At 34.4% G+C, this 27,227-nt stretch overlaps 1 protein-coding gene and 1 long non-coding RNA gene across 4 annotated transcripts in view; both read right to left on the bottom strand.

Moving 5' to 3' along the window:
- Window positions 1-12,001: 12,001 nt before the first annotated feature.
- LOC148965213 (uncharacterized) lies at window positions 12,002-16,329 on the bottom strand. The gene is made up of 7 exons (XR_016149833.1): window positions 16,105-16,329; window positions 13,236-15,569; window positions 13,049-13,161; window positions 12,917-12,969; window positions 12,655-12,769; window positions 12,216-12,308; window positions 12,002-12,140 (listed from the first exon to the last, which is right to left on the bottom strand). It is a non-coding gene; the product is annotated as an uncharacterized LOC148965213 (long non-coding RNA).
- Window positions 16,330-25,039: 8,710 nt separating this feature from the next.
- tbc1d22a (TBC1 domain family, member 22a) overlaps window positions 25,040-27,227 on the bottom strand; it is a 171,523-nt gene continuing 169,335 nt past the window's right edge. For all 3 annotated transcript variants that reach the window (XM_089126595.1, XM_089126597.1, XM_089126596.1), the window contains one exon: window positions 25,040-26,587. In XM_089126595.1, coding sequence (XP_088982721.1) covers window positions 26,459-26,587 — 129 coding nt within the window. In that variant the 3' untranslated portion in view covers window positions 25,040-26,458. The remainder of the gene's footprint in view (window positions 26,588-27,227) is intronic.

Here is a 27,227-nt window from a genome sequence, read left to right as displayed (position 1 = left end):
GAGTTCAAAGCGAGTTCGTACTGGATGGTGTCTTCTTGTTGGAGAAGGCACACGTACGAACTTTAACTGGCTATTCGCAAAAGTAAACGAAGTAAAAATAACGAAAACTGATAACTTTAAAAAGCTTCAGAAGACGCCGAGAGTGTCCAAGGAATTCCGGAAAGAGTTCAAGAGTCTAAGCTTAAGAGTAAGAACAAGAGCAATGAGGTAAGAGAGATAAGAGATTAAGAGAATGATGATTCTGTGGCGAGAGTTTTTCAAGGGTGTTTTGGGACCCCTCCTAAAACTCGAATGACCAATGAGCGTCACGCAAATGAAGGAGCGCGCGCCCACTTGATAAGCATATCACGTTGTTAATCTTGGTTCTTAAGACAAAGGAAAAGTTGTGCTAACTTTCAAAACAAACTTCTACATGATGGTATACATTTCACAATATCGATATACAGTTAAAAAGAAAGATCATGCTATGAGGATTACAAAGACATCAAACACATTGAACTATTTTGACAGCATTATTGAGTTACATATTTAAAGCATTGTATTACAGTTATCTAAACTTCTTTGACACGCGTGAGTCCATTCGAAGTTGACATAGGGAATTACAGTTCTTTTACATGTATTTCAGCATACTAGATAATTTTGGTAACTCTTTTACAAGCTTCCAGAGATGTCCGTGTTTGTGTGCGTGCAGGAATGTTCAGCGCGCGGATGCATTGATGTGTGTGTGTGTGTGTGTGTGTGTTGCACGTAGGTGTGGGTCAGCGGGTCACACGTATATTGCGATAGAACAAACGAAGTCTGGTTAGTCTCCAGAGTTACCTCGATTTTGGAGGTGTCAAAGGATCAAAAGAGGAGAGAGAGTTAATCTGATCGCGATCAGATTACCGCGTTGCGGATGGATGACGCTGCCTCGTGATGTCTCCGTCTTTATCATTCGTCATAATAAAAGTCATTCACCTCTAGACGCTCAGGCGCCTAAAGCAGTAAAGTCAAAGTTGAATTAAAACACATATGCGTAGGAATGTGTTAAAAGGTTCTGCCAACCACGCTCTTTGAGTGATGGCATGCAAACTGGTTGATGAAAATAGAGACTAGTTAGGTTTATGGAACCGACTTAGTGTTAGTTTGTGGATGCAAAACAGCTTAGAAATTATATTAAATTATTTATTTTTTTTTATTTTTTTTATTTTGGGAATTAGTGTTGTCAAAAAACTCGGTACTTCGGTACCAAGTCGGTACTAAAAAAAAAAAATGTTACGGTACCAGCTTTTCTAGGTACCGAATACCAGGTTAATCCAGTTCTAGACGCGCTGTCTGAAAGGTGCACAGTCCTCTTCATAACGCTGATATGGCTCTCTCTCTCTCTGAATCCACTTGTTGACACGAAGGAAAGAGCCACATATTAAAATATTTTGGATTATTCTAATGTCACGTTGCCATAAGAGGCCGATTACATGCAAATTCGCAATTTCAAATATAGGCGCGAGGCAAGCGCGCTCATAATAAAAACTCGTTGCATAGCAACGACAGACGCCGCGTGAGAGCAAGCGCTTTGGAAAGAATAAGCACGCGCAAAAATATAATAAAAAACACGCGCGATATGTGAACGGCCTCTAAAGTGCTTTCGGGGTAGTTTTACGAGTACATGAGCACAGTAGTATCCAACCGACACCAGAGTACTGGTATTAGTATCGACGCATCCCTATTTATGTCATTTAATGTCAGTGCCAGTTCTAGGCGTATTCTTGCCTTTATAACTCAGCAGTTTTAAAAAGCCTTTTCAAAATTAAATATGAATGCAGTTTTAGATTAAATAAAAGTACAGTCAAGTCAAATAAAACATGTTTTTTCTCCTGTAGCCTATAGTTTGGTAATGCTACAATAAGATACCATTTATCAACATTAGCTACTTCACATCAACACATTGAGTGAACAATATATTTTTACAAAATTAATTAAAGTTTGTAAATGTTATTTAATAGAAACACTTGATTGTTCATGTTTGTTCACTTCATTCATTGTGCATTAAATAAATGTTAACGGATTAGAACTTTACAAACAACTTTAAAAAAATGTGTTAGTGTATACTATTGTTTATTTTAGGTCATTTTATCAATTTTTTTTCTAAAGTGTTTATAATACAAATGTACAGTTTCCATCCTTGTAACCGTGATAAACACTTAAATATATGTAAATTTAAACTAAGCTTTGGTACCGAAATTGGTACCGAGAACCGTGAATTTTTACTGGTATTGGTACCGAATACTGAAATTTTGGTACCGTGACAACACTATTGGGAATATGAATGGCAGTTTTCTGTGACGGTCATGTTTTAGGTGTACAGGATAGAATGCTGTTACAGTACAAAAATCATTATGGCTATGGCTATATTGATAAAAATTATACTTTAGGTCGCATTAAAAAAAAATCATAAGTTTATCTTCTGAAAGATAAATAGAAGATACAAATGTGTTAAAACCTTTCATTTTAAAATATCATATTTAAACTTTTATGATTATGCTTTGAAATAAATTTAGTACGAACAAAAAGCTCTGGAAAGGCGTTCGCAGACTAACACTACACGATGCACAGAGGCTCATCTGCTCTGTCACCCTATATCCTGAAGCTATCACAAATGATTGTTAAGTAACTTCTTTCTCACAAAATGCCCTGGCGAATGGAAGCAGCCTATATCAATGGGGTCGGCCTGAGGCATCACAGACTCTAAATGTCTTCTTTGTCCCCCTCTCTCTGAAGATAGACAGGTCTATATGGTAAATTTCTTACAGATAAAACTTAAGTATATATTGAACATGTATATTCACATGTGTGTGATGACGTATGAGATGACCAAATTTCAAAGTTCTTCAAAGTTCTTTACATGCACCCTGATAAATAAAAGATATACTTTAAGTTCAAGTCAACTTTTTACACAGACCCCCGAAAACAACCTGCTATTTCACATTGATGTTAGAGGTCTATTGTATATTTTAACAAATTAGATTTTCAGGGTAAATTAACATCATTAACATCGTGCTGCCTATCTCTTGCGATAAAAATACGTTGTATCTGCAGGCGTTGGAAATGTAACAATGACTAATTCACGGATCACAGTCACATGATTTTTTATGCTTTTTACTACGATATGGAATTAACACTATTCGATGGCTTACAATGGATGAGTCTAATCATTGACCGCACACGCCGACACACACGCACACAGACACACACATAAGCATCTTAAACGGGAGTGTGTGTGAGGAACGCTTGAGGAGAACTCTCAGGATCTTTTGTATCACATTCACAATATTAAACACAACCCATTCATGAATTGTATTTGGACATCTGTGTGTTAGGAGCTACTTCTTCAAATCTCTAAAACATGTAAGATAAGTTTGTTTATTGCTTAATTAATTGGTTCAGTAAGATATTTATCGTATATCGTTTGTTTTATAAGGATTTCAGTTATATACTTTTAAAAACACGGTGTTTTTCCAACTTCAGTGTAAAACATATGATATTCGCACTTTCACATTGGGGATATTTTGTATTGCAACTTATTTTGCACACCCATTCATGGACGTATGCATGTATTGCATATGAAAATGTAAGATGAGTTTATTTTTGTTTAAAATAATTGGATCTGTAGACGTTTAGAAAGACATTAGATATTTTCAAACCATTTAATTCATATCATAGAATGGTTTTCAACTTCAGTGTGGAATAGTATATATTATATTTATACCATTTTAAAGAATGTTTTTCAAATCTAGTTAGTATGAAATATCTGTAACTGACTAAATGTAAAATAATCATTTCATTTATACAATTTTAAAGAATGTTTTTAAACTTTAGTGTAACGCATTTGATATTCTCACTTTCTCCTTCCCCACCAATCCCCCTCTCCTCTGGAATGTGGTGGGACGAGCCCGTTCAAACATAAAACCTTACATCATATCAACGATTCCCTTATAATCACAAGGACAAGAGATCCCCTTCGAACATAAATCTTACATCGTATCAATGATTCCCTTATAATCACGAGGACTGACGCATGACACACCTATTATTCAATTACACACCAGGTCATACGACACAAGGTCACCACAGGTCAAGGTCATCCAAGGACGCAGGGAGGAGGGGCCGGGTCAAACACAGGGCACGGGGAGGGGGCGGGTCAAAGGTCGTCATGGTTAATTAAAAACCCATTAACCATTTTGACATATGCCCCATCATATTACTACTGATGAGATTTAAAAAAATGTATCACTAGGTTTTCTCAGAAGAGGGGCTATGCTAGAAATGTGTCCATCTCTAACATAATCCGAATTATCAGCTAATAAGGGTAAATTGACATACTCTGGCACACTGGAGGGAGCATCTGAGTGTTTCCACAGTTGTACATTGACAGGCTGTAGACATTTCTGATGGAATCACATCATCATGTTCTGATATCCAAGATACACGAAGTGCAACTTGTATGCAGGTCAATTGCCTTTGCAATATTTCGGATTTATATATATATTTTTTTTACATATTTTATAGTTTTCACATGATTTGATGTAATTGTATTGATTAGTTTGTTAAATACACATAATTTATCTGTTTGATTATTGTATTATGTTTAATATAGAATCTCTTCAGTTTAAACTATAAATGCATGCTGTCCACTCAAGTGGACATCTGAAAATCTCTTTGAAAAATTTGTTTAAAAAAAAAAATCAAATCAAATCTTGTTTTTCATGCCCTAAGGGCAATAAAAACACAAAGGAAAAAAATCCTGACTGAGGTTATCATAATTCATGCATGAAAGGGTTAATGTGACCGGGTTGATATATCTAGAGCCTCCATTTTTGCACTCAGGTTTAAGTCCCATGGCCCTCTATCAGAATCAAGAGTTTCAAGAAGATCAGAGAAACTCAAAATTTCCACCAAAAAAAAAAAAAAAAGACAGTGTTACCCCTGTCGTTTTTTGTTTTTGTTTTTTTGTGCGAAAAAATAAGTTTCTCCAATCTTCTTGAAACTCTGGATTCTGATAGAGGGCCATGGGACTTAAACCTGAGTGCAAAAATGGAGGCTCTAGACCCTTCCAGAGCTGAGATATTTATAATGGCATAAATGCTACGTGGTAAGCATAAATGCTACTCTGGAAGGGTCTAGAGTCTCCATTTTTGCACTCAGGTCTAAGTCCCATGGCCCTCTATCAGAATCCAGAGTTTCAAGAAGATCAGAGAAACTCAAAATTTCAACCCCAAAAAAACAAAACAACAAAAAAAAAAGACAGTGTTACCCCTGTCGTTTTTTTTTTTTTTTGTGCGAAAAAATAAGTTTCTCCAATCTTCTTGAAACTCTGGATTCTGATAGAGGGTCATGGGACTTAGACCTGAGTGCAAAAATGGAGACAAAGGTGCAACGGACGGACGGCCAGATTACGTTTTGGCAGGGGAAAAACTGATGAGCAAATGTAATGAAAATGTAACAGAAGGTGTAGAAATTTAGTGCAGTAGAAAGTATAATAATTGCTGCAAAATGTAACAAAGTAAAAGTAAAAAGTATGTGCTATTTATTCTACTTAAGTAAAGTAAAGATACGTGAAAAATGTACTTAAGTAAAGTAACAAAGTATTTGTACTTCGTTACATTCCACCACTGTTTGAATATGATTATCATTATTATTTACATGACATTCATGAAGTCATACATTAAGTCAATTTGAAAACTACGTATCTCACTGTAGTATTTATTTGTACCGAGTTTAACTTGACATTTTGATTACGGTAATTAAAACGACATGTGTTTATCATTAAAGCCATAACGCAAAAAAAAAAAAAACACATCGTCCTAAAAAGATACATTTATGTAACATTTGCTTTTTTTATTTTAATATTATAGATTTTAATATAATATTATAGTGCCAACTAGCAGTCATTCAATGTTTGCTTTAACTTTCTCTCTCTCTAGGAAGATGATCTGCAGTTCCTCAGTCTCGAGGAAAGGGAGTGTTTTCTGTTCTTTGAGGAGACCATCGGCTCCCTGGACTCACGGTGGGGCGTCCGGCCTCACACACACAAACGGCACGACATCACAGCCCTGTAGATCATGACATCATTGACCTGGTCCACTTGGCCAATTATCGTGGAATCTAGTGTTAACGCGGAATTTCGTGGAATTTTACATATTTGTTTTGAAATTCAGTTTTTGTGCGAGAGAAGAACGTATTTCTGCCGTAAATGCAGACCAGGGGAAGCAAATCTGGACGACATAAACCCCCCCAACCCGTCATTTCAGCTCAAATGATGAAATTAAAACAATGAAAGCATGTCGAAGCGGCTCTCCACGGCTCTGCTTTAGTCGGCGGAGAGCCAGCCTGCGTTCACAAGCTTCTAACGCGAAGCATATGGTTTCGAGATCCCACTAACTTCTAAACACTTAGATTTGAATATTTGAAGATAATACCATACCAAATTTTGTCCTATTACCTGATGTTAGGGTTTCCCAAACCAGGGTTTGTGAAGGAATTTCAGGGAGTGTCTAAAATCTAAAACACTTAATAATGATGCAATGCTTTCTTTACTTGCATTATACGACAGCAGAGAAAGATGAACATGCTAATTGTTAAATTATTGACTAATGAGCTTCTTAAAATTTCAGGGCAACTTCAAGCAAATATATTACATCGAAAGAGGATTACTGAAAAAAAAGATTAATTATGTTCGTCAGGAGCTGTAATGTTGAGAAAATACCAGTTATTTCTGTAAATCAAACTCTGAGAATCAATTTTAAAAGTAGCTATAGTCTGATTGTTTTTTTAAAGCACAATTTATTAGGTAATTAAATTACATGTAATCAGTTACTACCCAGCACTGACTTCAACTAATCGTTCATATATATATATATATATTCACAAAAACAAACAGCATTACCTTGTTTGAAGATGTTCAGAAGGGTTAGGGATGTTCAACAGATTTATGTTTTAAGTCAACTAGCACTTGTTTAGACTGAGCTTGTTTTTTCTGCTTAGGAGTTTTGGTTAAAAACCAATCAGACCTGATATCTTTATCAAACACTAACTCAGGATTCACATTCATCTCAAGCTCCACATGCTGCTTTGGAAGCGCATGGCCTGGTTTCAGCCATCTTTACTTCATGGTCACATGGTTCCAGAACATTGAGCCATTCACCTGAGTCCTAATTGTCATGTGATTAATCACTCCATATTTGAACTCCTAAAACACTGTTAAGATTCCTCCATAAAGATAAACACATGAAGAGAACAGCCAGAGCTGTGTCATCTTCAGTGGCTCAGTGGTAGTGGTACCGGTTCCGAAGCGAGTGGTTAAGGGTTCTATTCCAACTTCTTGGTGCGTTTAGACTCCGCTTCGGAAGATAAACGTACGAAGAGAAGTATCTCCGCTACCACTGAGCCTCTGAAGACGGCACGGTTCTGACGGTTGAAAGTCAGCGTGCCGAGTTGGTTTCAGAAGCGTGCCGTCTTCCAAAAAAAAAAAAAAAAAAAAAAAAACACTTAAACACTGTTAAAATTCCTCCATAAAGATAAACGTACGAAGAGAAGTGTTAGAACTGTCTCGTCTTCAGTGGTGCAGTGGTATAGCGGTACCGGCTCTGAAGTGAGAGGTTGCCGGTTCTATTCCAGCTTCTTGTTGCGTTTAGGCTCCGTTTTGAAAGATAAACGTACGAAGAGAAGTGTCAGAACCGTGTCATCTTCAGTGGCGCAGTGGTAGCGGTACCGGTTCCGAAGCGAGTGGTTAAGGGTTCTATTCCAACTTCTTGGTGCGTTTAGACTCCGCTTCGGAAGATAAACGTACGAAGAGAAGTATCTCCGCTACCACTGAGCCTCTGAAGACGGCACGGTTCTGACGGTTGAAAGTCAGCGTGCCGAGTTGGTTTCAGAAGCGTGCGGTCTTCCAAAAAAAAAAAAAAAAAAAAAAAAAAAACACTTAAACACTGTTAAAATTCCTCCATAAAGATAAATGTACGAAGAGAAGTGTTAGAACCGTCTCGTCTTCAGTGGTGCAGTGGTATAGCGGTACTGGCTCTGAAGCGAGAGGTTGCCGGTTCTATTCCAGCTTCTTGTTGCGTTTAGGCTCCGTTTCGAAAGATAAACGTACGAAGAGAAGTGTCAGAACCGTGTCATCTTCAGTGGTGCAGTGGTAGCGGAACCGGCTCTGAAGCGAGAGGTTGCCGGTTCTATTCCAGCTTCTTGTTGCGTTTGTGCGTTTAGACTCCGTTTCGAAAGATAAACGTACGAAGAGAAGTGTTAGAAGTGTGCAGGCTCTGGTGGCGTAGTGGATGAGGCCTCGTTTCGCCTTCCAAAGGTTAATGGTTCAATCCCGGGTCAGGACCAGCAACCAGAGGGAGCCAAGAGGAATCAACCGGTCCCGACGAGTCTGCACAAGACCAAACCAAAGGGGGGGGTAGTGTGTGTGTGTCCCCCCCCCGAGGTTTCGGAACCCCCGTCGCTGCGGTTATACTGCTTAAACATTAATTTTCGCGACGTTTAATAATATAATAATAAAATTGGATAATTACTTGGATATTACTTAATTACTTAATTGGATATTACTTAATTGGATACTTACCCTAATTACTTAATTGGATATTACTTAATTGGATACTTACCTAATTACTTAATTGGATATTACTTAATTGGATACTTACCTAATTACTTAATTGGATATTACTTAATTGGATACTTTAAACACTTGGACAATTACTTGGATACTTACTTGGATACTTTAAACACTTGGACAATTACTTGGATAATTGGATACTTACTTGGATACTTTAAACACTTGGACAATTACTTGGATAATTGGATACTTACTTGGATACTTTAAACACTTGGACAATTACTTGGATAATTGGATACTTACTTGGATACTTTAAACACTTGGACAATTACTTGGATACTTAAAACACTTGGACAATTACTTGGATACTTACTTGGATACTTATAATTACTTGGATACTTTAAACACTTGGATAATTACTTGGATACTTTAAACTTTATAATTGGATATTACTTAAGCTCTATAAAAATAGATGTCAAGAGTCTTAAGCTCTATAAAAATAGATGTCAAGAGTCTTAAGCTCTATAAAAATAGATGTCAAGAGTCTTGAGTCTTAAGCTCTATAAAAATAGATGTCGGTTGAGTCTTGAGTCTTAAGCTCTATAAAAATAGATGTCGGTTGAGTCTTAAGCTCTATAAAAATAGATGATGTTGAGTCTTAAGCTCTATAAAAATAGATGTCAAGAGTCTTGAGTCTTAAGCTCTATAAAAATAGATGTCGGTTCAGTCTTAAGCTCTATAAAAATAGATGATGTTGAGTCTTAAGCTCTATAAAAATAGATGTCAAGAGTCTTGAGTCTTAAGCTCTATAAAAATAGATGTCGGTGAGTCTTAAGCTCTATAAAAATAGATGTTGGTTGAGTCTTGAGTCTTAAGCTCTATAATAATAGATGTCGGTTGAGTCTTAAGCTCTATAATAATAGATGACGGTTGAGTCTTAAGCTCTATAAAAATAGATGACGGTTGAGTCTTGAGTCTTAAGCTCTATAATAATAGATGACGGTTGAGTCTTAAGCTCTATAATAATAGATGTCGGTTGAGTCTTAAGCTCTATAATAATAGATGACGGTTGAGTCTTAAGCTCTATAAAAATAGATGACGGTTGAGTCTTGAGTCTTAAGCTCTATAAAAATAGATGACGGTTGAGTCTTGAGTCTTAAGCTCTATAATAATACATGACGGTTGAGTCTTAAGCTCTATAATAATAGATGACAGTTGAGTCTTGAGTCTCAAGCTCTATAATAATAGATGACAGTTGAGTCTTGAGTCTTAAAAAATAAATAAATAAAAAAAAAACTAAAAAAAAAACATATTCAGCAACTTGACTATTAAAACACATTCTACACTAAGAGAAGATTCTCTTCTAAATAAAAACACCTAAAAAAACAAACTCAAAAAAAGACAAAAAAATAAATAAATAAAAAACCCTAAAAAACCCCTAAAAAAAACTAAAAAAAATATATTACTTATATAATATATATATAAAGATATTATAAAGAAAGAAAAATATATAAAGATATTACTTAATTGGATACTTACCTAATTACTTAATTGGATATTACTTAATTGGATACTTTAAACACTTGGACAATTACTTGGATACTTACTTGGATACTTTAAACACTTGGACAATTACTTGGATAATTGGATACTTACTTGGATACTTTAAACACTTGGACAATTACTTGGATAATTGGATACTTACTTGGATACTTTAAACACTTGGACAATTACTTGGATAATTGGATACTTACTTGGATACTTTAAACACTTGGACAATTACTTGGATACTTAAAACACTTGGACAATTACTTGGATACTTACTTGGATACTTATAATTACTTGGATACTTTAAACACTTGGATAATTACTTGGATACTTTAAACTTTATAATTGGATATTACTTAAGCTCTATAAAAATAGATGTCAAGAGTCTTAAGCTCTATAAAAATAGATGTCAAGAGTCTTAAGCTCTATAAAAATAGATGTCAAGAGTCTTGAGTCTTAAGCTCTATAAAAATAGATGTCGGTTGAGTCTTGAGTCTTAAGCTCTATAAAAATAGATGTCGGTTGAGTCTTAAGCTCTATAAAAATAGATGATGTTGAGTCTTAAGCTCTATAAAAATAGATGTCAAGAGTCTTGAGTCTTAAGCTCTATAAAAATAGATGTCGGTTCAGTCTTAAGCTCTATAAAAATAGATGATGTTGAGTCTTAAGCTCTATAAAAATAGATGTCAAGAGTCTTGAGTCTTAAGCTCTATAAAAATAGATGTCGGTGAGTCTTAAGCTCTATAAAAATAGATGTTGGTTGAGTCTTGAGTCTTAAGCTCTATAATAATAGATGTCGGTTGAGTCTTAAGCTCTATAATAATAGATGACGGTTGAGTCTTAAGCTCTATAAAAATAGATGACGGTTGAGTCTTGAGTCTTAAGCTCTATAATAATAGATGACGGTTGAGTCTTAAGCTCTATAATAATAGATGTCGGTTGAGTCTTAAGCTCTATAATAATAGATGACGGTTGAGTCTTAAGCTCTATAAAAATAGATGACGGTTGAGTCTTGAGTCTTAAGCTCTATAAAAATAGATGACGGTTGAGTCTTGAGTCTTAAGCTCTATAATAATACATGACGGTTGAGTCTTAAGCTCTATAATAATAGATGACAGTTGAGTCTTGAGTCTCAAGCTCTATAATAATAGATGACAGTTGAGTCTTGAGTCTTAAAAAATAAATAAATAAAAAAAAAACTAAAAAAAAACTAAAAAAAAAACATATTCAGCAACTTGACTATTAAAACACATTCTACACTAAGAGAAGATTCTCTTCTAAATAAAAACACCTAAAAAAACAAACTCAAAAAAAGACAAAAAAATAAATAAATAAAAAACCCTAAAAAACCCCTAAAAAAAACTAAAAAAAACCCCTAAAAAAAACCTTCAAACACCACATTCAGTTATTAGACCATTGAAACACATTTTACACAAACAGAAGCTTCTGTTCTCAAAAAAACCCTCAAAAAAACCTTTAAAGGAAAAATCTAAAAAAAAAACAAACATATTCAGTTATTAGACCATTAAAACACACTTTACATTAAGAGAAGCATCAGTCTTCTCTTCTCAGCTTTTTTTGAGCAACTTCTCTTCTCAGCTTTTTTTGAGCAACTTCTCTTCTCAGGTTTTTATGAGCAACTTCTCTTCTCAATAAAAAATCTCAAAAAAACCTAAAGAAAAAACCCTTTATATGAAAAAACCTCAAACACCACATTCAGTAACTAGACCATTAAAACACACAAAAAAAGACCATTACACACAAAAAAAGACACTAGACTTTAAACACTACTTTATTATTTTCCTGTTTTGTTTTTTTTACTTTATTTTCACAAATATATAATTTATCCATCATCAACATACCAGATTCAGATCAGCCTTAAGATTAACAGTGTTTAGGGAGAACGCAGCCCATCCATTCTTGTTTGTGGATGATTCGAAAGCAGTTTGTTGGGCAGTTGCTCCCCTCCAAGAGATATACAGCTTTGTCGAGTCACGTAGATCTGTTAGGAATGATCAAGGTTAGGAAAGGGAACCAATTTGAAGGCTTCTTCAATAAGGGATGACATTTTGCTTACCTTTCCATTAAGCATCGAACCAAGAGGTCCACAAATGTGACTTTGCCAACTAGACACATAATGGACACCGTTGCAGATTTTGACACATTACATCTGCGAGAGAAAATCCAAACAGTAGAGAACATCAACTTTGTGGCTTAAAGTGAATGTCTTCTAAAGATCATAAAGAGTATATGAAGAGTTCAGATGCAAAAGCCTCTAAATGCCATTTGAAATTTTCCTCTTTAATGATGATTTTTTATCAAACTTGTATATTTAAGTTCCGTAATTTCACTTAAATAACAATTAAATGGCAATTTTCATTGCCATTTAAGTGAAATCACTGAACTTAAATATATAAGCTTGATAAAAATGATCATTCTAGAAGAAAATTTCAAATGGCACTTAGAGGCTTTTGCATCTGAACTCTTCATATGGTTCAGATCAGCCAATAGCTCACCTGTTCTCTCCTCAGTATCATTCACAAGAAATGCGTCTTGAATTTGCTCTTCAACGTTGGGGTTGAAAAACACTGACGCATCAACAGTAAGAGAGGCACAGCCCGTGGCATTCATCTGGTAGGAGAAAGAAGATAGACAATTAAAAAACAGAAATAATAAACATTTAAAAGAAGTCATTGAAGTTGAAATGTGTTCATCTTAAAACAACCTGCTTTTCATTTATGGTCAGAAAACTCAAAATGGTGAAACATCTGGTCTTACCATTTGATCAAAAGGCACAAAGTTGGGTTTCATGGAGACAACTCTGAAATGAACTGCAAAGACAAACAAACTCACATACATTGGATAATGCATTTGAAAATGATGCTTCAACCAAGATCATTCACAGCTCACCCGTTTGTCCTGGATTGGAAATAGGTAACGTCTGAACATGATTTAGCTCTTCAGTCGCTCTGAAGACCTTCAACCTTCAGCTTCTGCACCGAATCTCCATCTACCCGAGAAGCCTGTAGAGAACTTCATTTAACATACAATAAACCAAGACAAAAAGAGCCACACACGTCTAATGACTATGACCGACCTGGAAACAAAAGCAGCGGTGAAAGTGGAGTCGTCTTGTTTTGTGACACAAAGACACCAACTGCAGGAGCAGAGAGTGAACAGATCCAAAACTAGGCTTTTTAAAGAGCCCAGCCAGCTGCAGCCACTGACGAGTAGGAGGAGCTCCAAGATCCAATCAGCCGTTGAACCACCAATCAGCTGCTGGAATGGTTTTAGAAGCCATCTTACCCATAGATATCTATATAAAGGCTAGATATGTCGTCCACGCTGCTGGCCAATGGAGGTCTACGTCTGCACCTGGCGGCCATCTTGTCACAGGCAGCTCGCTCACTCGTAACATTGTGTTAATGGTGCATGTACTATTTAAATGACCATAACTTGCTCAATTTTCTACCGATTTTCAAACGGTTTGTTTTGTTATAAACGTCAGAGACGTAGTTTGACACTGCATACTTATGAATAAAAAGTGTATAAATTTCATTCCAAATAAATTATGAAACGTTATTTCTGAATGTTCCCTGAACAGTGTCCAGTTGTTTAAAACGTTTAATAGAACTTAAAATTATCACTTTACAAACTTTATTGGAACATGTTACATTTTAAATTTTTACCGAACAGACTCTTAACAAACCCTCTGTTTATGTTTCTGGAAAAACGTTTGTTCATAACTTTGAGAGAACCTTGCCAGAACGTCCTGTTGCCATGTTTATTTGTTTTCATCACTATCTTGTATAAGTAAATATTTTTAGATTCTATAATTATCTAGCATTCATAACACTATTAAAGCTGTGTGGTGTTATTAAGTGCTGTTTTTTTAAGAGCTTTTTTTTTATTGTAAATTACAAAAATTAGTCAGATACTTTCAACACCAAACAGAAATAAAAAGGTTAACAAATTTCTCATATCATAAAATATAAGCATCAAAAATAAAACAACAAATATATAGACATATACACACACACAAACATATCCATACATATGCATTACAATTATTCCATTGAAGTAAAATAAATGAATAAATAAATAAATAAAAATACAATAAAAATAGCTAGCCACAGAATACATAAATAGTAAATTCCTCTTACACTGCCGATAAATATTGGGTAAATTAATCACTATAATATCAGGGAAGCTTACCAAATATATTTTTATAGCACTCTATAAGTCTATTACACTTCTTATTGTCTATCAGGGTAAGAGAATTGAAAAGTAATTTAAGTTCTACTAAAAATAAAGGGAATGAGGGTTGAGACCCTAAGAATTTCTGCCCCCATAAAATGAGGAAGTTCACCACATGAATTAGTCAGACCTCAGGAGATCTGTGTGAGCAAACACGATATTCCTCAGTGATCTGAGAACAGCACTTAGGACGGAGGATTGATTTTGACTGTGTATTGTGTGTGTGTGTTCCAGGTGCATCATGTGAAACAAGTCAATCGGGTACGTGGAAATGTTCGGACCATTTCACACGACCCCTGACCTTTTCCACTCTACCTTTTGTTCACAAGACGCTGTGGCCTGGATGCCGTAATGGATTAAAATGGGATAAATGCTACGTGGGATCTCAATATCTCAGCTCAGGAAGGGTCTAGAGCCTCCATTTTTGCACTCAGGTCTAAGTCTCATGGCCCTCTATCAGAATCCAGAGTTTCGAGAAGATCGGAGAAACTCAAAATTTCGACCCGAAAAAACTCAAAAAAAAAAAAAAAAAAACCCAAAGGGGCACCACCAACTCCTCGGATATGGCACATCAGACGGAAGGTAAGAACAGATGTAATGTAATTCACCATGTAACAAGAGTTACTTAAAACATCAATTAGTATACCACAGTGACCTATTTTAGTGATATTTAAGTTATTAGAAACCAGAATTAGGTTCGGCTCTTGAAATGAATTGGCTACGACCTCTGTTTGAATAGCAAACGCAGTATCAAAACATTTATTTTAACATTCCAGATGGATTGTGAAACACACAAAAGAAACAATAATAACAAATTTCCCCAAAATAGTCAGTCAGTTAAAAGAAAAGAAAAAAAATCAGTCCAGTCAAATAGTTCAATGTTCAACTCAGTTGAGTTTCAGTTCCAATCAATTCAGTTCCAATGTGGTTTGTCAAAAGGCCTTGTTTCAAATCACTACCGGCAGTGTGTGATAACGTTGGAGATCTCTTTAAATCTTATCTGTATGACGTATCCGAAAATGTGCGGTCCATCCACTTGGTGAGTTGATGGCCACTGGTTACGGTCACACTCCAGAATCACTGAATCGCTGAATCACAGGATCGCTGGCTCGCCGTAGAATCTCTCTCTCTCTCAACAGTGGCAAAATATGCACACACACAAAAAAAAACCAGTCTGCATACAGCAAATGCAAAATATCGAATTAGTAGCTGTATATGGCTTCATCACTAATCATTCAAAATCAATACAACTCAAATTCTAAATCACTCAGTTTAAACATGAACACAATGCACTTTGTAACATGTCACCTCAAATATGACTTAGAACAGTCAGTAAGAATATTTGTGAATAGTGCAAAATGCTTATTTTACAGAAAGTTTTTTTCTCATTATCATATAGCTACGAATAGGAAGGCAAAAATGTGTTACAAACATCCCTTATGCTGGCTCAAAACCTCGTAGCTAAATAAACATACATGAATTCACGTTACGCCATCTCACAATAACGCATATACAAAATGGCGTTTCAAATAACAACAGTAGAAGTGAAGATAAACATATCAATTATCTCCGACTGGCTTTGTTTCATTGTCAAAAGACATAACAGGAATAACAAAGTAACAAAGTGCACATAATATATTATAGTTTCATATTTTTAAATCAACTTAAAATGAAATGCTAGCAGAAAATCTCACTTCTGATGTACTCACCGAAGATTCTTAAAACAAGCAAGGAAAACAAAAGTGCAAACGGCAGTTTACAATAACTAAAACTTCTTTAAGCTTTTACAACATTGAAAATTATTTATTCTGTGTGTTAAGCGATCTGCTTTACTATATTTATCTCACTCCGTCTTCATCTCACGATGCACTTGACGAGAGGGTAGGAAAACAAATAAATCCCCAGTCTTCTTTAGCTGTGCAACAGAGTGACTCAGACAATAAAACGTGAAGCAGCGCCATCTAGGGGAATGGAGAATCACAGCAACTATCTCAGTCCTGTACAGTTTATGTGGGCTACAACCACAATTAACATTAAACATCTTTATGTCATCACCAAATTGACACAAACTATAAATGCTACCACATAGTTGTGTACCAGGTATACTGTAAAGGCAGAAAGGCTGTTATGTTGCCATGCCTTTTGTACAGTATGAGCATAAATTCACCAAGATTAATGAAAATGGGCAATGGATGTTGTGTGGACATCACTAAACATCCTGAAAATGAGCTTGGCAACTCATCATAACCATAAATACTTCACAGTCAATTCCAAAATGTTGTATGGGTAGCCCCCATAATGAAGAATTTACAATGACTATTAACTAGGGTGATCAACAATCCTGTTTTCACATCCAGTCCTGGCCGTACTGACTGTTTTTTTTATAAGTGATGAAAATGTCCTGGTTTTCAAAAAGATCAGCTCTACAGCAAAACATAGATGGGCAAACAAGGAGGATGAGGAAGAAAACTAAAGATATAAAGAAATATATTTTGTTAGTTCGTTTTTGTAAGTTTGTGAGAGATATTTTTGGTCAATTTGGGTGTATTTTTTTTTTAGTTATTTATTATTTATATGTTTATTTTTCTAATACAGCAGAGACATTATTTCCATCATTATTTCATTCATTATTTTTGAAACCTGTCAACATGAATTTGTGTCTTGTAATATAAAATTTTTCTATCCATACAGAGGAGCAATAGCCTAATGTAAAATGTATTGAAATTATAATAAGGCATCTTTGAGTAAACTTTGAGTATCTGTTTTCCGGGTCGAGTATCCTGGTTTTCGGTAATCAATATATGGTCATCCTACTATTAAGTTAACCTTATACATGATGTTCTTGTGCATTTTCATTGCAAATGATTATTACCTCAACATCCAGACCTGACTGTTCTTCCCAGGCATTGGCTTCTTGCAACAGCCCAAAACATAAAAAGACAACTTAAATACACACAGTATAATTCAACTTGGGAACACAGTTTCAGGAATGCAGAATACAATTCAGAAATCGGTTGAAACTTAAATTTTCAGCCAATAGTGAGCCTACGTGGTGACGTACAAAACAGAACTGCTGCTGTTTTTTGTTTTTTTTTTGCACACAAAAAGTATTCTTGTCACTTGATAAACTTTTGGTTGAGCTGCAGTCACTTAGACTATTTTAACGATGTCTTTAATAACTTTTCTGGGCCGGCAAGTTTCAATCCCTTAAAAAGCCTATGGAAAATCAACAAGTATATTCGTCGTCTATAAACTTCAACAGAGAACCAATTTTTTGTAAGGAAGGAGGGGTTTCTTTATTGTACATTTATTTGCATGTAGGCCCAAGGCTATGTATGGTTTGCACTGCTGTTTAAATTGGTCAGCGCAGCGCTGGTGTGGATTGTTCGCGCCGCGCTGACCATTGAGTGTCAGATCAACATTTACAAGGTTTCAAATCTGGAAAACAAACTAAAATACAGTGGGAGAACGCTGACAAATTTGAAACTCTGAAAAAATGAATGTGCAACACCGTAAAAAAAGAGTGTTGCACTTGTGAAGAGGGAAAACTCAAAAATAAAATTATGTTTGCAGAGATTTTATTTTTTTAATCACTTTTCAAGCCTGCAAAACTATGTTTTCAGAGTTACAAACCTGTTTTTCACCCATTCGCATACCAGTTTTCAGATCACCATTTGCAAGGTTTCAAATCTGGAAAACAAACTAATACAGTGGGAGAACACTGACAAATTTGAAACTCTGAAAAAATGAATGTGCAACACCATAAAATTTTTTTTGAAGTTCTGAAGAAGGAAATCTCAAAAACAACAATGTTTGCAGATATTTTTTAATTGTTTTTATATTTTGCAAGCTTGCAAATCTTATTTTTCGATCTTGCAAAACATTTTTTTGTAGGATTTTGAAGTTTTGAACATTTAGTTTCAACCTTTCAGAACTTTATTTTCAGTTTTGAATCATGGCAGGATTTTAATCCCATATCTAACCCTTACTATGAGTAATAATAACAGTCATACTATTATTAGGACTGTCCATTCTCTTAAAAAGGTAATTATGTCCTGACGTGACCAGCACTTATGTCTCAATCGCAGAACACGTCAGCGCTCAGATGATTCTGCTGCAGTCTGCTGAGTAACAGATATATGACCAGAGCCGATAGAGGACATATAGTCCAAGGACAGATGAGGAAGGGCCTGTTGAAATTGATTCAGAGCTGGAATGTCAGCATTTGTCTCCGCGAGTCTGTCCTGCTCAATCATTTCTGTGAAAACAACCTTCAGAAGCTATATATGTATTTGATCTCGCAGACCCAAGAGCAACGGCCATTAGAAACCGTAATCTGACGCTCTTGGTCTGCGAATGGTGGAAGGTCAGAATTGAAAGCTAAGGGAGTTTATGCTACTGAACTCATAATTCAGATGCAGTCAAACTCACAAAGGCTTTAAAGCAATAGTTAACTGAGAAAATGACAGTTCTTTTATGTTGTACTCACTCTCATGTCATTTTAAACCTGCACTTCTGTTCAACTCCTAGAATGGTGGACGTTTCTTTTTTTTTTTTTTTCTCATACAATGAAAGTAAACCGGGAAAAATGTCAGGAAAGGGTATTTTAAATGCATGATTGTGTTTATGGGGTGCAATATAACATGTATTTGTGGTTTTTCGTTTTAACCCCTTAACTGTCACCGTCCCGGTACCGGGACGCCTAACTTTACTTCACTATATATCTATTAAATTCTAATCTAATTATGACAAATTATATATTGTTGGAAAGGTCTAAGACTTCTAAATAGATATTCTACCCCTGTTTTGTGTTAAAAATTATATAGGAAGAGTAATTGATGAATTTATGACAAGAGTACACCTCAAAAAATCTGCATCATAACAGGAGTTTTGACCTTTGTCACAAAAAGTTGATGAACCCACTTTTAATAATTGAAACTTCAGTTTTTATGCTAAAAGTTCATAATAAACATATAATCTAGTATTTTTCAATAAAAAATAAAAAATCATAGTACAATATTATCCTCTAAAAATGATAATATTTATATTTATTATCCTCTAAAATATAATATTATTTTTTATCGCTTTTTTATTATCACATATTTTAGTAGTTATCATAAATTAGGTATCATTTGAAAGCTTATAAACTCAGAATTCATTGTGTGAAAACTGTTTTATAATTGAAAGTTGCGTTACCATAGAAACGGTACTTATTTTATCAGGCTCCTCCCCTTTTGGGCATCATTATATTTCATAATTTATGATCAAAACCTTTTCTAATCTTGACAAAACTGATATTGTCTCAATGTTCCAAATTTTGTGACAGAATTGATATTTGGACAGAAATGTATTAATTTGTTAAGGCAGAATGTACACAACTAAATTAAATGGAATTCAATGGCACCCGGTGGCTATTTTTGGTACTACGCCTAAACAAAATCTCATGGGAACTTCAATTTTTGTGATATCAACTTCAAATTTGAAACATAACTTGATAAGATGTATGGCTTCGATTTTATAGAAATTTTAGTGTAAAAAATATTTTATAAAATATATATATTTTATATAAAATAAAAAAATATATAGTACAGTATATTTAATTTACTGTAAATTTAAACTTCCATAACTTTTTCATACTTTCATTTTTTGAAGTGTTTTCACTTCAGCAATATTCTGCTGAGTGTTTTCTTTAAAACAAGACCAAACTTGGGTATATAGCATTCTTAAATTACAACCATTTAAGTTTGAATAGTGCATTTTAACCCCCATTCTCAAAAAGGGGGGTGACAGCTAAGGGGTTAAAAAAAGTCTTATTTTTTATAAATTTCACCTTTATTGTAAGCCGCTTTCCCCTCTGTCATTTGAACGACTGGTTGACTTCCTGAATCTATGAAACTACTCCCTCAGAAACAGGCAGTGGCTCAGATTGGTTAGTTTGCTAGTGTGTTGTGATTGGCTAAACTGTGTACCTTTGTGATTACCTTTACGGGCGAAGTACATAATGGTGTCGATACTGCAGTATCAGTATGAGCCAGAATCAGACCCAGAAAGCGGCGATGAAGAGCGGAAGTGCTAACCGACAAACTAAAAGTGTTATGCAGATTCATCAGAACTGAATTAGATGTGGAATCAAAGCATATGGGTAATTTGTTATCATCCTTTTCACTTCTAGAGCTGTAATATGTGCAGTATTGTAGATGGCTTTTACATGGTTGTCACTGGGTGGTAAGACATCATCAGTAATCACATTAGCTGCTGGTGTATTTTGTGTTTTAGCCTGGGCATTCTTGCTCAATGGCTTTTTGAAACCAGCTAGTATAAAAGAAAAATGTTGAACAGCATAATGACCTTAACTATATGAGTACTTGAAGGGAACAGAAGCTACACAGTGTTGAAATCATAGTGAATTATGTCTCTGCACTTATTGAATAAGTAAAACCCTGAAACAGTAAAACTATTACTGAGTAAAATTGAGTTTTAGCTAAAAAAAAAGTAGGAATTTAATCCTGACATGAATACTTTTTGAATTTACATTTTAAATGTGTATCGCTGCTGTTCTTTGAGCTCAGATGGAAATCAGATATTGAAATAAATATATAAGTAAATAATTGCGGGGGAAAAAAGGTGCATTAAAACATTGACATTTTGAAATTTGTTGGAATTTCAAATATTTAGTCACTTGAATATAAATACATAATATAATAAATAAATATATAATTCTTTAACATTGTCCAAAACATACATACTGTTATTTACATAAATTATATATTTAAGCCTTTACTTTTGTAGTATTGCATTGTTACAGTAATTTTGTGTTCATTGCAGACAAATGATTAATTACTAAACATTTTTTTTGTTTGATTTGCAGTGTTTGTCTAGACAGCAGCAATTTTCCACTAATCTACTAATCAGTATTTTTGATGTTATCACCATACTGTAATAAAAATATTGTTGGTTTGTAACCTGGTCGCCTTAAAAAATTGAGTTGATAAAACGAGGGAGATTGATTTAATCATCAGAGACTCAAAATATTAGGTTATCTGAACTGCATTAATTATTTAAGTTGATTTGACAAAAGAAAAAAATGTTGTGATTACAAATCATGAACATATATTTTTTTTTTACAGTGGAAACAAAGAAATGTAGATCGTCTTTAAAGCGAATTGTCCATAAAATGTTGCCATTTTAAATAAACTACTACATTAGTAATTTAGTCAAATTAATTTTAATATTAGTCCAACCATATCAGCCCTATTCCCCCAAATAATTTTATTATTATATTTATTTTTTATTCATGTTTTTAATCTGCATAACTGTAGGGTAAATGCATTAATAATAAAAAGAAACAGCGCATTAATTTTAAAATAAAAATAACGTGCGTTAAAAATAGCTAGCTATTTCAAATGACCGAAAGTTACTAGTATCGTCTAACTACAATTACATTAAATAAACTGTTCATTCATTGCATCACATTACCCTTTTCTTCCACTTCTCCTCTTTTCTTTGGTTAGCAGGAAGCTTTAGTCGTTTTCACATTGTATGCTATAATGCTAATTTAAAGTGCTAAATGCTAAAGTCTGTGAGTGGGGAAAGATTGATGCGTCAGACCGAGGTAATTCAGGTGACAAAGCATTGTAGTTGTGCTTTTTTTGGTAATATCTTGAATTAATATTATCCGATAGCACACGTACATCACAGAGACATCTACTGGATGTGTTTGTTTATATCTGGAAGATGTTTTTTTTCTTCAATTTTGCTCATCAGTAGTACGTATAGAACGTTTCCTGTCAGATGTCAAATATACATTTAGAAAATGTCTTTAAGATGTTTATGATTTAGAATGTAAAACTTACATCTTAAAGACGTCTATCAGATGTTAGCAAAGAGCAGATGCTTTCCTGATGAAGCGATCTTTAACAGACATCTTATAATACGTAGTATAATAGTATAAGTATATATATATATATATTTCAGCTCGGCATTCATTCTGTGTTGATAAACTCCATATCCCATCACTTTTCCAGGTTCTCATTTTATGGCACATCACAGATGCAGGCGCCATGGTGATTTGAATGTGTTTTTAATTCATGTGAATGGCCTGGCAGAGCTGCTGCGGGCCGTTAATTACCTGCCACTGTGAACATCAGTCAGTCTAATGAGAGGAACTCCCGCCCTGCATGCAGAACGCATATTAAGACTCTAATCAGCAAACCTGCAGCACGCGACCACAGGGACCTGACTGCTTCCTACCCCATATAAAAACAGTCAAAATGATGGTGGTTTTGAAAACACAGGCTTGAAATGGCTTTAATGAGGGTACAGCATGGATCTGAGATTTCTGAGGGTGATAGAGGGCAAGACATGTCTGATCGAAGTCTCTGATTAAAGTTAATTTTGAGAAATTGGCTTTTTCCATCTTTAATCTCTTCTCACAAACACACACACACAAAAAGCATATATTGATAATACATGTGTTTGTTTTTCATTTTTTGATTCACTTCACATCAGGGTCCAGTTCACTCCATCTTTATTGTCCTTACAAAATGTAATTTTATTTAATTTGTCCTTACATTGAATTTACCTTCAAGAAATATGTGTTCTTGTACTTGTGACGCATGATTCTTTTGCTATTGAAAAAAAACCCCAAAATGTCATCATTATTCCAGTTTACATTAGTCGCAATCACAGTGTAAATGATTTATGTTGTTTTCACTGTAATATTACTGTATTCGCAAGTGTTTCCTACTGTATAAGCTGTTTACAGAATGTTAATGTAGATTTTTTTCTTAATTTTTACAGCATTATTACTGTATTCATAACAGTTTCCATCTGAATATAGCTGTTTACAGTATGTTACTGTAGATTTATTTTTCTTACTTTTTACAGCATTACTGTATTCATAAGTTTCCTACTGTATACATAGCTGTTTACAGTATGTTACTGTAGATTTATTTTTCTTAAATTTTTACAGCATTATTACTGTATTCATAACAGTTTCCTTCCTCCTGTAGAAGTCAGAATACAGCTGTTTACAGTATGTTACTGTAGATTTATTTTTCTTATTTTTTACAGCATCATTACAGTATTCATAACAGTTTCCTACTGTATAATTCAAAATATAGCTGTTTACAGTATGTTACTGTAGATCTATTTTTCTTAAATTTTTACAGCATTATTACTGTATTCATACCAGTTTCCTACTGTATAAGTCAGAATATAGCTGTTTAAAGTATGTTACTGTAGATTTTTTCTTAATTTTTACAGCATTATTACTGTATTCATAACATTATCCTACTGTATAAGTCTGACTAGAGCTGTTTACAGTATGTCACTGTAGTTTTTTTTTCTTAATTTTTAGAGCATTATTACTGTATTCATAACAGTTTCCTACTGTATAAGTCTGAATGCAGCTGTTTACAGTATGTTACTGTAGTTTTTTTTTTCTTAATTTTTAAAGCATTATTACTGTGTTCATAACAGTTTCCTACTGTACAAGTCTGAATATAGCTGTTTACAGTATGTTACTGTAGATTTTTTTTCTTAATTTTTACAGTATTATTACTGTATTCATAACAGTTTCCATCTGAATATAGCTGTTTACAGTATGTTACTGTAGATTTATTTTTCTTAATTTTTACAGCATTACTGTATTCATAAGTTTCCTAGTGTATACATAGCTGTTTACAGTATGTTACTGTAGATTTATTTTTCTTAAATTTTTACAGCATTATTACTGTATTCATAACAGTTTCCTTCCTCCTGTAGAAGTCAGAATACAGCTGTTTACAGTATGTTACTGTAGATTTATTTTTCTTATTTTTTTACAGCATCATTACAGTATTCATAACAGTTTCCTACTGTATAATTCAAAATATAGCTGTTTACAGTATGTTACTGTAGATCTATTTTTCTTAAATTTTTACAGCATTATTACTGTATTCATAACAGTTTCCTACTGTATAAGTCAGAATATAACTGTTTAAAGTATGTTACTGTAGATTTTTTCTTAATTTTTACAGCATTATTACTGTATTCATAACATTATCCTACTGTATAAGTCTGAATAGAGCTGTTTACAGTATGTCACTGTAGTTTTTTTTCTTAATTTTTAGAGCATTATTACTGTATTCATAACAGTTTCCTACTGTATAAGTCTGAATGCAGCTGTTTACAGTATGTTACTGTAGTTTTTTTTCTTAATTTTTAAAGCATTATTACTGTATTCATAACAGTTTCCTACTGTATAAGTCTGAATTTAGCTGTTTACAGTATATTACCGTATATTTATTTTTCTTACTTTTTACAGCATTATTACTGTATTCATAACAGTTTACTACTGTATAAGTCTGCATATAGCTATTTACAGTATGTTACTGTAGATTTTTACATCATTATTACTGTATTCATAACAGTTTCATACTGTATAAGTCTGAACATAGCTGTTTACAGTATGTTACTGTAGATTTTTTTCCTAATTTTTACAGCATTATTACTGTATTCACAACAGTTTCCTACTGTATAAGTTTGAATATAGCTGTTTACAGTATGTTACTGTAGATTTTCGAAGCAATGCAATACAGTACTAAATGACTGACAAACCACACACAACGTTAAACAAACCAAAAATGTGAAAACTGATAATCATTTATATTTATATATATAGTTTTTATTTACACATTTTTCTATTTACATATCTTTGAAAAACATGATAATTCTGTACAAAGCTATTTAATTCAAGATCATTTCATTCAAACCTCTTTTAAAATCTATTCTGACATTTCTGTAGGTTGAAGTCAAGAAACTAAGACAAGAAGCTTGGTATCCAGAAAATCTCCCAGCAACCCCTCGTAGCTTGAACTCCATTTTGTCCAGGCACTGAATGTCAGTTACAGTAAACTCTTTCAATTCTATGGCCCATCAAACAGCCTAAAGATACCAAGTATAGCTGCTGAATTCACCGTTTATGCAGAAGTGAATGTTGTAAAGGCAAACATTCCGCTTTGCCACATCCTAAGTGATCATGAATGTAAAATAAATATCTGTGATGTCGTCAATATCTATAGTTAGGCACAACTTAACAGGCTCATGTAAACGGTATATATAAAAAGAAGAAATAATTAAAAAAAGCTGATTTATAGAATATATCTTGTACAAAAAGAATGAAAATATACTTATCAAGTGCAGTTTCACTTCTATTTAGTTGTAAGAACTGGCACACAAATTTAAAAGCCTGATGACATGATTGAAGCAGTGCACTGTTCAAATACTGACAAAATGTCAAGAGTCGGAAGCTGATGTCCCCAAACACATCTATTAATGACAGCCTTGTACAGTCAGTACAGATTATTATATCTATATCGAAATGGGACGTGAAAAACGACAGTGCCATGAGCAACAGAAATTGAATCAGTTCTTCAGTTTTCGTCTCCAGCTGCCCTTGTTGACTGAACCTGTGCCTCGCAAAACTCAATCAGCCAAAATAAGGCAAATTTCATTGACTCCATTCCGATGACTCATGGGTACTGTTCTAACATACAAACAAAATGATCACCCAACACTTCCTGAGGTAGACCATGGTTAAAATAAGAGTTTGTAGGCGCCGTTTAAACCAAACGATCTTACTGCAAATGTTTATAAACCATGTTTTCTCAGTAATGTCTGATTATTGCCATGAATCAATTGGGCCAGCATCCATCCTACTGTCCCATTCTAGTATTGCGGAATCCTGCCGTCTAAATGAACTTTTCTGCAGATTCAGTGCGTGAAAAAGCTAAATCTTGGAATTGGTTGTGATTAAATTTAAGAAGAAGAAAAAAAAAAGAAACAAAGATTAAATTAGTGTATTTGAAGAGCGCATGATTTTGACATCCAGTTGACTCATGGCGTTCGGAGTGCTTATATTAGTAGAAGTGTGGAAAAATTCCAGGAACAGTTGAAGTCCACTGTACACATTCCCACCCCCATAAAAAATGTCACTGTTTCACTTCAGTATCATCAAACGGACAGTGGCGCCTCCGAGGTCAGTAGGGGTTGTCATATTCAGTGACTGTGCTGGGCGAAGCCTCATCTTTTATAATGGTTAGGGGCGTCGGCAAAGGCAAACTTCAGCCGGTAAGCTTCAGCTAAGAGAACGCTAACTTCCTCATTTCCCCAGTGCATTGTAGGTAGATTCTGGAGCAGAATCATCAGACCCTGTGAAGGATAAAGAGATTTTATTTAAGATGATTGCATGAACATATACAGCAGCAATATACATTTTTGAATCAACCAGGGGGTGGGTAGTCTGAAACAAAAACTCCACCGCAAAATGAATCTTTGGTCTAATTACACATTGGTACATAGTCAACCGTTCTCTGAGATTTGTTTTCATGATTATCGAATGTGAAGAGTTTTATCTCTAAAAACTGTTTAGCTTATAATGCTAATATATGGGGCATAGAGTAATGAAAATAAAAATCGCTAGTTATTACCACTAACAAGGCTCAAAATAGCCCAAAACTAACACGGTAGCATAATCAGTGTCCCTGCATGCAAACCGAAGCATTGAGAACGTTGTAAGTGTACAGACCTTGGCTCGGTGTTCGTGGTTCGACTGCTCGAGACTGTTTTCCAAAGATGGCTCCTGCTTGTTTTCGCGAAGTGGACCGTCTTTCAAAAATATATTCTTTTTAAACGGCCTGTACACTTACAGCGTTCTCAATGCTTCGTTTTGCATGTAGGGACCCTGATTAGGCTACAGTGTTAGTGTTGGGCTATTTTGAGCCTTGTTAGTGGTATTAACTAACGATTTTTATTTTCATTACTCAATGCCCCATATACTAGCGTTATAAGC

This window comes from Pimephales promelas, chromosome 24 (assembly GCF_988280905.1).
Source record: "Pimephales promelas chromosome 24, fPimPro1.hap1.1, whole genome shotgun sequence".
Lineage (NCBI taxonomy): Eukaryota > Metazoa > Chordata > Actinopteri > Cypriniformes > Leuciscidae > Pimephales > Pimephales promelas.
Note: the sequence above shows the minus strand (reverse complement) of the source record. Positions and strands in the feature narration are given on the sequence as shown.